This window comes from Rattus norvegicus, chromosome 13 (genome assembly GCF_021556685.1).
Source record: "Rattus norvegicus strain SHRSP/BbbUtx chromosome 13, alternate assembly SHRSP_T2T, whole genome shotgun sequence".
Lineage (NCBI taxonomy): Eukaryota > Metazoa > Chordata > Mammalia > Rodentia > Muridae > Rattus > Rattus norvegicus.
The window spans coordinates 53,338,096-53,355,661 of NC_141546.1; the positions used below are offsets into that span (position 1 = coordinate 53,338,096).

General features: G+C 41.1%; 1 protein-coding gene across 8 annotated transcripts in view; it reads left to right on the forward strand.

The window, feature by feature from the left end:
• Window positions 1–6,344, forward strand: part of Dennd1b (DENN domain containing 1B) — a 231,516-nt gene extending 225,172 nt beyond the window's left edge. For all 8 annotated transcript variants that reach the window (XR_015635101.1, XM_087580156.1, XM_087580157.1 and 5 more), the window contains 1 exon segment: window positions 448–6,344. Coding sequence is in view for 7 of the 8 variants with exons in the window: in XM_087580156.1 (XP_087436282.1) it covers window positions 448–981 (534 nt within the window). In the remaining variant the exon portion in view is untranslated.
• The last annotated feature ends 11,222 nt before the right edge of the window (window positions 6,345–17,566 follow it).

The following is a 17,566-nucleotide window of genomic DNA, read 5'->3' on the forward strand; positions in this document are numbered from 1 at the left end:
TTAATATTCATCATTGTGAAGAAATGTTTATGTGAAATAATTCCTAGTTTTATAAAAATTTCTGAGCTTTTAAGAAATACAATAATTAATATGTCTTAAAATCTTTTCTTCTAGTATCTTGTTTGAAAAGTGAGCAGTTCCAAATGAACTAAATTAAGTCTTTTTTAAAAACTTAAAGTAGAATTATGTGCAGGGGGACCCCATTCTGACTGAAAGTTCTATGTGAATTTGAATGTGAAACCAGAGTTTGTGGAGACCCCACCGGACATCCCTTCATTCCACTTCATGGAGCTGGCAGGAGCTGCCAGAATTCAGTCAATGCTCTCCTACCCCAGGGGCGAGGCTCAGGTCCCTGATGAAACAGGGGAACCTGGTTTTCGAAGTGGACACCAATTTACTAAAGTAATTTTATTGTAAGTATTCTGAAGTTGTTATTTCCCTTCTCAGAACAAGTCCAACGCTCCCAGTGAGAATAACCTGACCCTACTGTGTGCTTCTGGCGATCAGGGAGAGTGGAATCTCGGGCAGGATGACAGCGCCCTCCATGGCAAGCACCTCCCTCCATCCCCCAGGAAAAGAGTTTGCTCCAGTGGGTTGACAGATTCCCTATTTATCTTGAAAGAGGAGAACACTGAGAAGCCCTTCAGTGCTGACAGTGTAAGTGTCCCTACTGTGGTGGAAAAGTCCGCTTCTACTTCAGATTCCGGTTTCCAGCCAGCCACTCCTGAAGCTTCTCAGACGCATAAAGGAAAACCAGAGGTGAAGCAAACACTAAGTCAAGCTTCAGATGATCTGCTGGTACCCAGCCCTGGGAACCGCCAGTCTACTTTTGTTCCCTGGGAAAAAGCTGGGAAAGAGGAGACGAAGCCTTCAAAAGATGTTGGACTTCTCCAAGAAGTAGTGTCATTGTGTCACATGTCATGTGACTTCCAACAAGGTTTAAACATTTCAGAAGAAAGCAAAAGTGAAAACCAAACTTAAGGTACCAGTAGAGGGGTCAGTTGCTTGCCTCTTGGCTTCTCCAGAGACATGGAATTACTTCCCCATGATGGGAACAGTAAAGAGAATCACTGATAGGAATGATAACCTTACTGCTGTCTAGTTGGTTTCCCTGTCTGTTCATCTCATGGATCTATATTACCATTGGTTCCCCAGCATAAAATGAATTCTACTGTGCTGTTAAATCAGGTACTAATTTGTACATAGGCTGAAAGTGTGTTTTGAACTTAAGCTTTCCCAGTATTTGGTGCTTAATGCTGTTCATTTTATTTAAAATAAGTGTGCATATATAACCCCTACATATAGCCAGTAGGTACTGTACTAATCTGGCTGAGCATGAACTGATCAAGATGTCAAAACTGAACAAAAATAGCCTGACACTGATGAAACTGTTAACCCACTAATTGCCTTAATCCTCCAGTTATGTTAAGCATACAGATAACACGTGATGCTACATGCGAAGCTTGAAAGAGGAGTTGTCTTGTCCTGCAGAGCAATAATGCCTTTTTCTATCAGGAATTAAGCTCACCATTTCTTTCAAGTTCAAATGCACTCTAGTGGAAATTACGTGCTTTTTATAAAGACATGCAGCCATGTTTTCCAAACAAGTGAATGTGTGTATTCACCTTTCAGTGAACTATATTAAGTGCTGAATTACAATGTGAAGTGAAAAGCTTCTGCTTACAAAGAAGCCCCGCAGACAATGTTCGATCTCTGTGTACATGTTAACTACAGTCCACCTCCAGAAAGCCAAATGCCCTGTGGAGTCCAGATAGGCAGTTGTCCAGCTCTTCTCCTAACTGACTTGCTGTGAAGATGCTCATAGCCTTACCTTGTGTTTGCTTTTTAAATAATTAACTTTGTATTTTAAACGTTGTAGATTTGTAGGAAAATGCAAAGATGGTACTGAGTTCCCATAGCCATGGATCCTGTGTCTGCTGTTGCTAGCATCCTGTGTAGTATGCTGCCATTGCCGTATTGTTGACTCGCTGCACGGCATGGCATTCAGAGCTCTGGCTGTTCCCTGGTGTCCCATTCTGTCCCGTTCTCCCCCTCAGAGTTCTCAAGTACCTCTGCGATCACGTCTGCTGAGGTGTCTCCTCACCCTGGCACTTCACTTTCTTAGTTTTGATGGCCTTGAAGTTTTTAGGAATATTGATCAGATGTCCAGCTCCTGTAAAGTATGTAGTATGTTTCTCATTATTGCATGAGCTCATAGGCTTGAGGGAGAAGATTACAGAAGAGAAGTACCATTTTCACAGCGTCTGAAGGGGTGTGCCATGCTGTGCTGACTTGGAACGCCTGTGGGGTTCTCCACTAGGAATGTGTCCCTCACCTGTTCTGTGGCAGTAGAGCAGGAGAGAGAGAAGAAAGGAAGAGCAGGCACAGAGAATTATTTAGGGCAGACAAGTATCAGAATACAGCCCTTGTAGTTCTTTATGGTACCTGCCTCCCTCACAGTTTACCTTTGGAGCACATCTGAAGCACATGCAGGTCCCTCATGCTAGATGTGCAGTTGGTTTATTTGAACCTGCCATGTTTCTGTTCTATACATCCTCAAACGTGATGATTGATTTTCAGAAATCTTTTAGTAAAAAAAAAAAGTTTGCAAAGCCATTGAAGGCCATACTCTAAAGTATTTACTTAAAGAATAGAATTTTAGCCAGAATTTTAGGAGATTTGTTTAACATAGCCCTTAAAATATTTACACAGGTCATTTTTTAAAACTGCATTCCAAAATATAAATAGGTAGTTGTGCTTGAGGTAACAATTCCCTCCTTTGTAGTGGACGGTGGAGCTTGTCGTTATGAGGATGGGCCTGTTATAGAAGGGCATATTTAATCCTCATTTTTGCACATTAATAGCAGTCAAGGCTGTGAGATTTTGCCTGCGTGTGCCCTTCATTATTCCCAGTTTACTGAATAACAGGAAAGCCACATATCGGAAGGGGATATGAGTGGGAGGAGGAAGGTTGGTGTGGCGGCTCCATTGCTGGGCAAGCATTCTCACAGGGTGCTGGGCAAGCATTCTCACAGGGCTCTGGACAGAGTGTAGAGCTTTCAATGTGATTTTTCAAGTGAGCTCTCTGTTTTCATGTCAGAATTCATTGTCTAAAAGTGAGACCATCCTGATTGCAGCTTAAAACACTGGCTTCCAGTCCTTGTCCTTGATAAACCTATGGCCACAGGTTCATGGTTCTCTGCTTTGAGTCAGCTTGTGAGATGCTCCACTGTCGCACTAGGCTATTTGGAAACATTTATCCACTCACAAATAATGTCTTAAGCCACTTAAGTGATCTGTGCCTTACTGTAACAAGCAAAAACAGCTACTTTATGTTAAAAAGAAAAAACAAAACTGTACACCTTATTCTTTTAAAAAATGTCCAGAAAACTGGAAGCAAGTGGGTGCTTCACAAACCTTGAGTATTTGAAGTTGGCTTTTAAATGAGACTTCGCAGTATTATGATGGAGACAGTAGAAAAAAGTAAGAGACTATAAGATGAGTTCTGAAATTTAAAAAAACAGGGAATATCTTTTGCTTTGCCTAAACCAAACCAAATATAAGTTCCCTGCTATTGAGAATACATGTTTCTGCTTGCACTGTCTGTTAGAAACTGAGAGCTCCCAAACTAAACATTTCAGAGAAGCCGCTTCTGCTCCTCTAGAGACTTGAGCTCTGGCTTCCGCATCTTGTGCTTCATGTGTTGCTAATCCAACCCCTGAGCTGTGCCTGGTCTTGAGTCTCTCTCAGGCTCTGCATCCACGGAGTCAGGGGCCTAAAGATAGGAGAACAGATGTGGAGCCGCAGCTTTGTTAAAGTGAAGATGTCGCTGAGTAAAGTACAGTGGTGGTCACCTGATTTAGCCTCTCCTGTATCAGACTGTTGCAGGGTTACTTTTCCAATTCAAAGTTAGTAACTCTCCTTCACTGAGAAAATATTTATTGATTTTTTTGTACCAGTCAGGAGCAAGGTATAATAATTAAGGATGTAAGGGTGTGGAAATAAACAATTACCCAGCTCCAGGGAATCAATTAAAAGGGAAGGGAAGTGCAGGCGTTAAGATAATAATTAACAATAATAATAAAATGCAGAAAAGATGTATTTGCTTACACGGTACTTGCTCAAGAATCAACACCAAGAGATGCTTTTCAAGAACTGCTGCTGTATTTAAAGTATGTTCTAATGACAGAATCATTAACTCTTTGAGTAATTACGTGAGCCACTAGAATGCTGCTAAGATCCCACTTTAAAGGATAGATTTGGAGGCACTGCTAGGCTGAGTCCTTGCTTTGACCATCCACAGGACATGCAGTATCGATGGCCACGTCCCCAAGTTCAAGAGTAACTTAGGGTACATAAAGGAAGAACCTAGCATGCTGATGGGAGTCCAGATTTTACATTAAAAAAAAATCTTGGTAGCAACATTTTCTAGATAGCCTTTTTCTTCTTAGCTAAAGGTGTGACTGTTACTAAGATCCTATGCTGATCTAATGCTAATGGTGTGACCCAGGAATGACCATGAAGTAGTTGTTGGTTAACAAAGGGAAAATTCCTGGTCAACAGCAAATGACTGTGGACATTCTCGCAATCAACAGCCATTCATTCTCTGCTCAGACTTCCAGGACAAGTTGATCCCTTTTATGAGTAAATTGTCTCCTGAAAACCCCACTGCTTGCTGTCAATGCGTCTTCAGTCTGAGAAGATATTTGAAAATCAGAATAAAAATTCAAAATGGAAAATGAACCCCTAAACGTAGGGTCTCCCCAAGCATCTCTTAATGTAGGTAGTCATTTTTTTTTTTTTAGCAAGCCAATTCTCTGTGAGCATTTTCCCCATGTTGAGCCCAGAGTCCTGTTAGTGTTGGTTTTTTAAAACTTCAAGGACTAGAAAGGCTTTGTAACAGCCAGTTGATGTTATGATTTGTTTATAAAATAGGGAATTATGTATATTGAGACAGAAATATTTTATTTTAAAACATAGGATTTTGTGCAATATTTTTCTTGCGTCGTTTAGTTTATATAAATATGCACATCTGCTTTTCTGGCAGATGCCTTAAGGTCATGTCTTTCAGTATTTGCCTAAAACTGTATGTAGCAATGTTCTATGTGATTTCAGAAAAAAAAATTACTCTTTGTATTGTTAGCAGAAGTGCTCTTGTTTATTTAAAATAATTGTGGAGATTGCATTATTGTATCATACCTAACTGCCTCAGCCACAGTAAATATGCAATAAGAAAATCACGTTCCTTTGATTAGTATTGACAACACTGTTACTTTAACAGAAATGTGTGTGCTACCGAGCGCTGGCTGTCTGTATTCCTTTAACAGCTACTCTGCGGCACATGGATCTGAACGGTCTATCTATGTGATAGCCATGTGTGTGGATTAGGACACTTTGTGATGCGTCTTTGTTGAGGCTTCTGAAGGGCATTGCCAGTACCTTCTGACTGTAAATTAATTGTTGTATGATGTATAGTTTGTTTAGCCTTGGAGCTTCTATAGATTTCTACTTTTATTATACTTGAATGAGGCAGGAAGCACTGTGGGCAGGATGCAACTTGCAGATAAACCAAAAATAAACCAAGGTACTGAACAGCAATGCTGACGGAGTGCTTTATAGTCCAGGAGTCCGTGTTTTTCCAGCCACATTTTAGGGAAATGAAGTAATTGAAGATAATACAGTCTTTTATCTAGACAGTATAGTCTCAAATGATTACCTCCTCGATGTGTCAACAGTGTGTGTCCTTTTTAAACTTCCGTATCAGTCCTTAGATAGCTTAGTTGAGGGCCATCCATGCTCCCTCCTCGGACCACTCAGTGTCTAGGACGGAACAAACCAACTACATTGTGCATATTAGATGCACTGTCTGTGTGAAGTCACTGTGTTTTAGATGGAGTAGCTTTCATAGGTAGCTTTGAGAACTCTTTAATAATCATATACCAAAAACTAAAACCTAAATTTTTAAAGATCAGTTATTCCTTAGCTGTGCCTAAAAACTCTTAGTCATGAAGGCCACATGAGGGACTCAGGATTGAATGTTCCCAAAGTGTGTGTTCGTTCCTTTAGCTGAAGAGTTACTTATTCAACATAACCTGTAGCTCAGAAAACAAAACTAAGCAAAAACAAAACAACCACGAGCAACAAGACGGTGAGATGTGCTTCATTGTCCTTGCCCCTGCGGCTACAGGCCGCCATCTCGGAACGAGACTCCTATGGGAAGATGTTCTGTATAAAGGTACTGCTTGGGAGCTTTTTTTAATATGCAAAATAAAATGTTGGATGAACTCTGCTTTGCCATAAAGTACCCAACAATGTCGTTGAAAATAAAATTGGTCACAATCAAACATTGTGTCGTGGTGATGGCTCTTCTAATTAACCAGTGGTCCCGTACTGCTACCAGAGAATGGCCTTGAAGTGCTGCAGTGTAAACCAGCTTCAGCCTCCTCCTTTCTGGTTGCCCTGTGGGAGCGGCACCTGTTCTGTTCGGAAAGACCATCAGCCTTCTTGTTGCTGTGGCAAGAGGACTGACACAGTAACTTGAAAGGATGAGGCGAAAGGTTTGCTGCAGCTCGTGGTTGCTGGGATATTAGTCTGTAGTCCTCTTCGATAAGGCTGTCACAGCAGTGAGATCATAGGCTGGGGCTGCTCACCCAAGGCAGAGAGCGCAGCATGGTAAACAGGAAGAGGACAAGCCCCAGCCACCCACTTACACACACACACACACACACACACACACACACACACACACACACACACACACGTCTCCACTTAGCAGAGGTTCTCTGTTCTCCCAATAATCTATTCGAAGTTTAAATCCAAAGGATTATACTACCCACTAGGTTAGAGCCCTTATGATGAAATCATTTGTGGAAAGGCTCTCACAGGCACACTTTAGCATTTCCCACCCGGTTAGCAATCACGGAGACTCTTACAGGGAAAGTCGTCAGGCCACAGTGGGCAGAGCTCCGGGACCCGAAAGGTGAATTTTCATCTGCAAGCTGTGTAGTTCCACACAGAGCAGAGGTGAGGTTTGTGAGGAAATAAGCGTGTTTTCCTTTGGGCTCCGAATGTATGAGAACAATGTGAAGAACTTCTCCCATTTCAACTTGGAAAGCAAAGTTCTGAGAGGGGAGGGACATACCTGACAAGCCTGTATGCATCTTTTGGTGACTTTGATGTTATCCCTGGCTACCTTGGCAAGATGCGTCTCAGTACTTGATGGTGTCTTTATGTGGAAGATGGCCCTATATATAGTCTATACATTCAGAAACTGAAAACTCTAACTTGTCACTGCATATAAATTAAAGAATATAGCTTAAAGTACTGAAGAATGGGCCTGAGAAGCTCAGAGTCCAGTGATACCATGGTCTACAGGTCATTAACAGTACATGAATGGAGAGGGACCCATTGATAGCATAACAACAATATAACACGTCATCCAAGGTAAACAGAAACCTCTTCGTCTTGTCTCTTTGCCCTGGGGTGAGCAGCCCCCAGCCTATGATCCCAGCATCATGACTCTGCCTTATCACACAGGACTTCAGACTAATATCCCTGCAACCATGAGCTACAGTAAACCTTTCATCATCCTTCTTTCTCTGTTTAATACAAAAGTACCTGGTTTTAGAATTACTTAATATTTCTTGGAAACCTCTATGTATATAGCTACTGATGTGTGGTTTAGGGGATAAAATGTATTCCTAAATATCCACTTAAGTTCAAATGTCTGGGCATTTGGAATATTCAAGTATAAAATATAACTATAAAATTACAGATTTTTATCAAAGTCACACTCTCAAGCAAAGCACAGGAAGATCTACAATCTCTGGAGTAGACACTATAGGTAGTGCACTATAGAGATGAGGTAACTATGACAAAAACATCAACAACATCCTGAAGTACCGCAGTACAAATAACCATGCTGGGGTGTGGCTGCAACCCTGTGATGGTCAGAGCTGTCAACTTTCAAAACCTAGACTCTCCTGGGAGAAGGGCCTTTGGGAATGTATGGATGCTATCCTGATTACAGCAGGGAAGACCCGCCTGCCGTGGGGTGGGGCATCGTTTTCTGGTCAGAGGATCTTCGGCTGTGTGGGAGTCAAGCTGAGCATTAGTGTGCATGAATTCATTGTTCTTTTCTCCTGATTCTGGACAGAACACGACCAGATCCTGTCAGCTCCTACTGCCACAGTGGACAATCTCCTGTAACTAAGAGCTAAAACAACCCTTTCTCCCTTAAGTTACTTTCAGAATATTTTATCACAGGCCCTGGAAACAAAAGACATGTCCCAAGATATGTCACACTGTTGGACAGAACACAAAGTCCTGTCTCAGGGACTCTGCTGAAAAACTCCTTTTCCTGTCTCAACATTCTCCCTTACGTGTTGCACAACCCTTTCATGACAGAAACACTGCACATTTTTAAAATATCAGTATTGAGTTTCCTGATAGGTTTTTTTTTAAACTATATTATTTGGCGTTTTTTTTACCTTTTCCCTTTTCTCATACTCCCGGCTCGGTGCCTAATGCTGCCTTAATCATGCATGCTTGCCTATCATTCTCTGTTCCTCTAAAAGCTTGATTTTCTTTGGAGTACGGAAGAGAGAAGCCCTTCCTCAAATAAATGGGATACCTGCTGGAGCAGGTTTGCTGGCATCATTTTGAAGAACAGCACAGGTGTACTTTGTGAGTTTTGTAATGCAGAGCCAGCTACTGACATTTACATTTACAGCTGTTGAGAACGTCTGAGCAAGCCTTCCAGAAAACCCACAGATGTTACCTATCACGGGGAATTTTTATAAATTCAAGGAACAGCTCTGAAAACAAGCCTTCCATTTCGTTATTTTATAATCATGCCGAGTATTTCATAATTCTGGTGGTGTTAAAGTATTGCCATGTAAACATTGTGATTTGCAGTTATTTTTAATAACCATTTTCTAATTTTAAAAGTTTTGAAATATTTAAAATCTTAACGTTGGAAATATTTAAATACAGTGATAATATTCATTTGATATTTCAGCACTCCCCCACCCCAAACCTAATACTTAACATATATTTAAATAAAGGATGAGTTAAGCTTTCTGAGATTTGGTAAGTATCCAAATTGCAACCATTTGGCAATGCCCAACATTGGAAACAGATGTTAGAGAAATGCTGTACTGTATCTCACAAGCTTCCTGCAGAGGAGATGTGCTTGTTAACAAACCGTTAGAAAATCATTTCAGTTTCCTAGCAAATGACAGCTGACACTTGGAATTGGTGTGCCTTTAAAAACCTTAGTAAAAAAAAATGTTCAGAAGCTATTGTAATATATATAACTGTTGTTAAGATTGATAGTCATACACACTCTATAAAAACTCTTTTTCCACAAAAATCAGAGTGCTGTTCTTGGGGATGGCGTTCTGATATCAAAAGTGAACATTTTGTAATGTAACGTGAGCCAGGACTCGCTGGATAATTTGATTAGAAGATTCTTGAGTACTTAATTAAGTTCACCCAGGACCACTCATTTATTTTCACTCTCCTTTTGCTCTTAGGGAAATCACTTAATGGCAAAGTGCTACCATTTTTTTTCCTTTTGGTCTTTTTGGGCTGGGTTCTCAAACGTGTGAACCTTCTTCTTCAGTCTACTGAACGTTGGACTTACAAGTATGGACCACCACCCCAGTCTTAGTATGGTTTAGCACCTACTAGGTGCACAGTGGTTTCTCACGTTGTTTTAACGTGTGCATCTCCATTGCGGCAGGGATCTCTTGCAGGCAGATCTCTGTTTTAGGTCGCAGCGTTTGTACCTGGGTGAGAGTGGCAGATGACTGCTTTGCCCCTGCAGTAGTGTGCAGAAAGTACCGTCTGCAGGCCTTGGTTTGCTGAGCCATCTTGATGGTTTAATAGTCTTTCTCTTATTCTTAATACTGGTAATTTGAATCCCCTTTACCGATTTCTTGGTCAGTCAGTGTGGCTAGGGTTTCTCAAAGCTTTTAATGTTTTTAATCGAGATGGGCAGCCCCTTGCTTTCTCCATGTTCCACGACATCAGTAAGCAGTGACTATAGCAACAGGGCCATACTGTCAGGTTGTGCAGAGTAAACAATAAACTTAGAAATAGTTTGTGATGCTTCGGATGGTCTATTGGACTGTCTTGGCCAGTGACAACACTACGTAACCCATTCCTGGCACTGGACGTTTTATTTTGTGGCATGAGCTGTCTGTCTAGTTTGGGCATTGTCTCTCCCATTACACGGTGACTTGGTGTAGAAATCTCGGCTTGCATCTGGACAAACCACACCAGGCCAACATGGTTCCACGTGGAGAGGTTTAATGTAAGGACGAGGCAAGGGAGAGGGACGAGAGAAAGAAGAGTAGAAGAGAGGAGTAGAGGCCAGCCATGAGCATGTGGAGGGTAGAGGAGAGGGAAATGGGGAGAGAAGGGACAAAGGGGAAGAGGGGAAGAGGACAAGAGCAAGAGAGTGAGGAGGGGGCAAGCAAGCCCCTTTTAGAGTGTCAGACATACCTGGCTATTGCCAGGTAACTGTGGGGCTGAGCATACCTGGCTGTTGGCCAGGTACCTGGCAGGTGGGGGGTAGCTTAAAATGATAACAGTGACTCCATTTAAATTCTTTTCATGTGTATATATAGTTTAGAAAGTGTTAACAGTAGTGGGTTTTCATAGGACTGTTCTATAGGTCCTTGTTAGTCTTCCTTCCCCATGTCCCCTTCTCTATCCTCTCCCCCTTCCCACTGCCCCACTCCTATGCTAGTTGCCCCTATATCTCTTCATATCTCTCCACTCATTTCCCTTCCTTTCCCGCTTTGTCTCTTACCAGGTACCTAACCTCTATGGGTATTCAGGTTGAATCCCACCAATCAGAAGCTTAAAAGTGACCCATAAGCTTTCTCTTCTATGTAGATACCAAGCCTTTTATTTTTAAGAATGATGTTAAGGCTAGGTTGTAGAATGTTCCTTATGTTCCTAGTTCATCAAGAGGTCTTTGCAACAGCACAGGTTAAATATTTGAATATTGTCAAGTGTTTATACTCATATTATTTGAGAGGATTCACCTCTTTTAGTCCAATAATATCATTAAGGATATGCTTCTTTTTTCAAAGTTAACATAACCTTGAATCCCTAAATTAAACTGAGCTTAGCCCATTGTCTTCAAACACGGCTCACTGGATTCAGTGTGTTAGTGTATCTGGTTAAGACTTCCGCTGCTGACATCTTGAGAAATGTCTCTGTCGTCTTTATCAGCATCTGCATAGTTTCAGTATCAACCTCAGCACAGGAGTCCTGGAGTGAGTTGGGGCTGCTGTTGTTGTTTGGGTTTTTTTTTTTCTCCATCCCTAGTTTCTGGAACAAACGTGTTGAATGGAATTAGTTCTTCTAGTAAATGTTGGTTTGGTTCAGCAGTAATAGGTGCAAAGTCATCTGAGTGTGGAGTTGTAAGGAAATGATTAAAACTGAATTCCGTTTCCTTAGACACCCAGCTCTTCAGATTGTGTGGGTGATGATAACTTGTGTCTCTCAAGCAATGTGCCTACTTTTAAACTGATTTACATCAGTCTACTAAAAATACGTGCTCACTATTCTGTTAACGCCTATAGAATCGATGATGACGTTTTAAACTTGTTCTGTACATTCCTTTGTGTGCCTGTGTGCATGAATGAGTGTGTGGCATAGTACACATTTGGAAGTCAGGACAGCTTGCAGAAACTTGTTCCGTCCACCATGAAATGCTTAGCAACAAGTGTCTTTATCTTCTAAAACAGCTTCCTCACCCACAACTCCCCTTATCTTTGCTAATAGTGATTTGACTCTTTTTCTCTGATCTTGGTCAGTCTGCCTAAGGTTGGTCGGTCGGTCTGTCTATCTTTCTTTTTCTTTCTTTCTTTCTTTCTCTCTTTCTTTCTTCCCTCCTCCCTCCCTCCCTCTCCCTTCCTTCCTTCCTTCTTCCCTCCCTCCCCCTCTTTCTTTCTTTCTTTCTTTCTTTCTTTCTTTCTTTCTTTCTTTCTTTCTTTCCTTCTTTTTTCTCTTAAATTGTTTTAAGAGACTAACAATATTTAAATCTGTTTCTATACCACTTATTTCTTCTTATTTTTGATTAACTAAGGCAAGGTTCACATAACACATGAACATATAACCATTTGAAATGTCCAACTGGGTCTCATCGGTGCAGTCAGCCAGACACAACCCTGCTTAGCTTCTGAGATCAAACAGAAACTGCCTGTCTTCAGGGTGCTATGGCCTTAAGTAATCACTGTGTTTTTCAGAATATGTTTATTACCCCATAGAAAGCCTTAGGCACTCAGTCAACTGTCACTCACTCCCTTTCCTGGAAACTTATAAACCTGATATCTTTCCCTTTGCTTATTTTCAGCTTAATTTTTTTTCTTAAATTAGGATTTGGCACATTAGCATGTGGCACTGCCTTCTTTGTTAGTTGAGAATACACTACTTTTAAATGTTTTCACAAGTGTGGCTTTCTTATGATTTGAATAAATTTCTTATTATTGACTTCTGTAAAACCAAAATATTCTACATAATTTAGGCACTTTTATGTATCTCGACTTGTTTCATAGTGGATGTTTTGTACGTTGTTGAAAATGTGCATTCTTCTGTGGTCTATAAGTCTTATGAAGTCAATTTGACAGTGATGTTTAAGTTTGTTTGTTTATTTGTTTATTGATCTTGGTGTGTTGGCCACACTATTCTGGAGCTCCTGGGCTTAATCACTCCTACCTCAGCTACATCTGGGGCTCCTGACGCCCAGCAATGCACCCAGCTTCAAACCTCTTACATTCTTTTCACTTTGTGTCTTATGTGGTCTTTTAGTTATTGAAAGTAATGTGGAATTGTTCAAGTGAAACTTATAGATTGTTTAATCCTTCCTTTGAGCCCTTTCAATTTTTACCTTATGATTAAAAGAGCTGATAGCAAGTCCCTTACTGCTTGAAGTTTTATGTCTTCGTGACTGACTGACCTATTTTACATCACCATGAAATTTCTCTGAACATGCAGGTTAATATTCCTCCTTCTGAGAGAATATATACAATATATTCATACACAGCACTCACCTTTAGTTTTCTTCTTGTCAGAACAGTGTATAATATTCTGAGCTTTTGCATTCAAATTATTTATGTCTTTCTGTTTAAAGACTTAAATGTTTTTATAAATGGATTTATTTACTAAGGCTATCATATACGGGTGCTGTGTTGATATCATTTCTCCCACCTCCAACTACTCCTGTGTACCTCCATCCCTTCCTTTCAAACTCCTCTTACTCTTTAATATTATTGTTGCGCACATTCTTACACATACATGCATACATACACATACATACACACATTTATATACAGATAAAAGTTAATAAATACAACCTGTCAAATTGTTTAGTTTTGCTCATATGTACATGTGTTTAGGGCTGACCAAATGGGACTGGATAACTGACCAAGGGGCCCTATCTCTGGAGAAGGTCGTCTCTCCCTCCCTCAGCAGCCATTCATTCCCTGTAGCTCTTCATTTGAAGGTGGTGTCTTGAAAGATTGCCCTCACCGATGTTGGCGTGTCATTTTTCTGCACCTGCTTAGGCAGTCATATTGCTGAGTTTCATGGGTCAGACTTTCCTGTCTTAGGTAGAAAGGCACTGCCTTACAGCAGAAGCCTGGTGTCTGGCTGTTACTGCTGGGTTGCTTTCCTTCCTTGTCAGTTTGCATAGCTCCTCCCCATATATGAGATCTTGAAAGGCGTTTAGGTTAGTTCGAGCTCAATTGTTCCATTCCTCTCAAACTTCAGCAGTATGGTTTTACCTGTAATTTTTGGGAGGCATGAAGAACAATGGCAATGGTCTATGCTGTTTTGCAGGGGAGTGTGTGTATGTGTGTGTGTGTGTGTGTATCTTAAACTCCTCTGACCAATTATTTGAATGGAGGTTTTCCTTGCCTTGTACTGAGGTTTTTGTTAGTCTGCGACTTTGGGCATGAGCACTGCCACCTCAAATGGTATAAGTTCAGTTTAAAAAATATATATATATGTGTGTGTGTGTATATATATATACATATATGTATGTATATATATGCTTATATATAAAGTTAGAATAAAATAAAATAATTCCCTCTGTCTTCTAAAAGCATTTTTAGTGTTTTTAATCCCCCTCCTTTCGTTTTCCTCAGTATTACCTTTCCTCTCTCCCCAGCCAAGTGTGGTGGTTTGAATAAGAACAGCTCCCATGGGCTCACATATTTGAATGCTTTGTCACCAGAGAGTGGCACTATTTGAAAAGATTAGGAGGTGTGGCCTTGTTGGAGGAAATGTATCAGTAGGAGTGGACTTTGAGCTTTCAGAAGGCCAGGCCAACCCCAGTGGCTCTCTCTTCCGGCAGCTCCAGAGGTAGACCCCTTAGCTACGTCTTCAGCACCATGTCTGCCTGTGTACCACCATGCTTCCCACTGTGATGAAAATGGAATGAAAGCTCTGAAACAGTGAGCGAGTCCCCAAGAAATGCTTTCTGTATAGGAGTTGACGTGGTCATGGTGTCTCTTCATAAACAGAGCATTGACTAAGGCAGACCCTATTTTTCTATTTCCTATTAGTACTAAATTTCACGGAGTTTTCTACCCTGATCCAACTAAGTGTCTTTGCCTTTCCATTTGTGGTCAGTTATTTTGCATAATTTAATTACTGGTGTGAATGGGTATAAGTGGGACCTATTTGTTTTTTTTTCCATTATTTTCTTACTTCTACCTAAATTTGAATTGTTTCATGATTACACTTTATCATAATAACTGGTGGTTTAATCCTTTTTTCTCCCTTTAAAATATTTTAATTGAAACAGAATGACAACATCTCCCTTCTTCCTCCAGCCCTTTCTGGGTACCCTTCCTCCACCCTCCCATGTCCCCCTCACTCTCAAATCAATAGCCTCTTTTTCTTTTATTATTGTTACATACATATATGTAACATAAATGTGTGTTTGTATGCATATTCACAAATATATAAATGTAACCGGATTTGTCTATTTTTTGTTTCCTTTATGTGTGTTGTCTCAGAGATTACCACTCCTCATTGAGCAACCAATAAGGAGTCTCATCCCTGTGAAAAGACTAATTTTCCTTTCCCCAGCAGGCATTAGTTGCCTGTAGATCTTTGTCTAGCAGTGAGACCCTGTGACAATTTTCCCCTTCCACTATAACTTGTTGTCCATTGTTCTGGCCTTGTGTATGCAGCCATTTCCAGGAGAGATGTTTCACAGAAGACTTCCTGGCTCTTAAAATCTTTCTGGCCCCTCTTCCAAAATGCTCCCTGAGCCATTGATGAAGGAACCGTGGTATAAATGTATCTGCTGGGGTTGGGCTCCCCATGATCCATGGAATTTTTGCATCGTATCCAGTCGTGGTTTTCTGTGATGGTCTCCTTTGTTGTAAAAAGAGGCTTCTTTGATGATGGGTGAAAGGTACACTTATCTGTGAGCATGGGATTTAGAATGTACTAAGGCAGCACCAAGGACTATTTATGTGCAATAAGAGGTCCTGCCACCAGTGACAACCAGCAGCCGTCTAATTGGCTAAATGCCTACTCCACAGGAGCAAAGCACGGCTTATTAGAAACCTAACCAACCTTTCGGGGATAGCAGCGTCATGGACCTTAGAAAAGAATGTGTTACCACCACTTTGCTATACCAGCATAACTCCTGTCCCCTTTAAAAGTTAGTAGGAGCGCTAGGGTTTAAAATATTCATCCTGAGTGTACCAGTCTGTCTTCAAAAATATGCTACTTGCTTAAATTGTAGGTGCAATAGTCATCCAGTTCCTTTTTACTCATCTAATTATCTCATAAATGTTAAAAATGCTGTGACTTTTGCTTGAAACAGTTGCCCATGAAAGTTATTGATAGAGCAGAAGAGTGTTTTTATACAGCACGCATTGTCACCGTCTCTGGCACTCTGCGGTCCTTTCTGTAGGTTGTTGCAACCACACGCAGTTCAACCTCACACACCTCCCTTGACCTCTAGACCTCGGGTTTGAGGACGATCACTTATCTCACCTTCCATTACAAAAACTCATCTATTCTTCAGTGTTCTCACTCTTACTTTTGCACACATTCTGAGGGGTTTTTTTGGCTTTCCAGATTAACAATTATCTTTTTTCTAATATTTAATCCTGTTACTTCATAAACTTACAGCCTGCATACATTCAGGGGGACGTTTGCTCCACTCACCCTTTGTAGTCTTTCATCACTGAGCATATTCGAGGCTATCTCATGATTTTTGAGTAATTGTATCTAATCTATTTTTGGTTTCAGATAGTCTACTTTTGTTCATAACCTGTGTATTTTATATTTTCCAATTGTTTGTGTTCATTGCATTATGGTTTTCAGTATTTACAGTAGTCAAGTTTTTGTCCTCAAACTATCAGTTCTGTCATTTCAGGGCCTCTGTCTATTGGTTACCATGTCTGATGATGGAGTAAAGTCTCCTTGTTTCCACAAAGTTGGTACTGTTTTGTTAGATAGCAAATATTCTTCAATCATAGTGTTCATTATATTCTGTTGAGTAGTTTTGAATTTTATTCTTGGATGCTGCTAAGGTCTTAGCAAACATTTTGATCTTTTAAAATTGGCTGTTCATCTGTGTTATTATGGGTCCAATGATTCTTTTCTTTTTAAAAAAATGGATATTTGATTTATTTACATTTCAAATGTTACCCTCTTTCCCTGTTTCCCCTCTGCAACCCCCCTATCCAACCCCCCTTACCCTGCTTCTATGAGGATTCTCACCCACCCACCCACTCCCATCCCATCGCCCTAGCATTCCTCTACACTGGAGCATCAAGTTTCAAAGGACCCAGGACCTTTCTGCCCACTGATGCCAGATAAGGCCCCTTCAGCTCCTTCAGTCCTTCCCCTAACTCCTCCATTGGGGTCCCTATAATCAATCCAATGGTTGGCTTTGAGCATCCCCATCTGTATTGGTCAGGATCTGTCAGAGCCTCTCAGGAGACAGGTGTATCAGGCTCCTGTCAGCAAGCACTTCTTGGCATCAGAAATAGTATCTGGGTTTGGTGTCTGCATGTAGGATGGATCTCCAGGTGGGGCAGTCCCTGGATGGCCTTTCCTTCAGTCTCTGCTCCACTCTTTGTCTCTGTATTTCCTTTAGACAGGAGCGATTCTGGGTTAAAATTTTGAAGATGGGTGGATGGTCCCATCCCCCCACCGGGGAGGTAGGGGGGATGGCATGCCTAACCTCAGGTTCTCTCTCCCCTTTGTGGAGTATTTCAGCTAATATCATCCCATAGGGGGGTTCTGGAGGCTCTCGCTTTCCTGATATCTGGGACTTTCTGGTTGCTAACCTAGTTCCCCGTCCCCCATTGCTACACACCTCTGTTCAATTTCCTGTACATCTCCTCCCATGCCTGATTCTGCCCCTCTCTCTCCCCTCCTCCTCATCCTCCCTACCCAAGTCCCTCTCACCCTCTACTTCCCCCGGGTTCAGTGATTCTTAATTGTAGCTATGATGTAGGCTTTCCTTGAAGTCAGTTTCTACAGGGTAATCCTCCCATGTCTCAGGTTTGAGGCC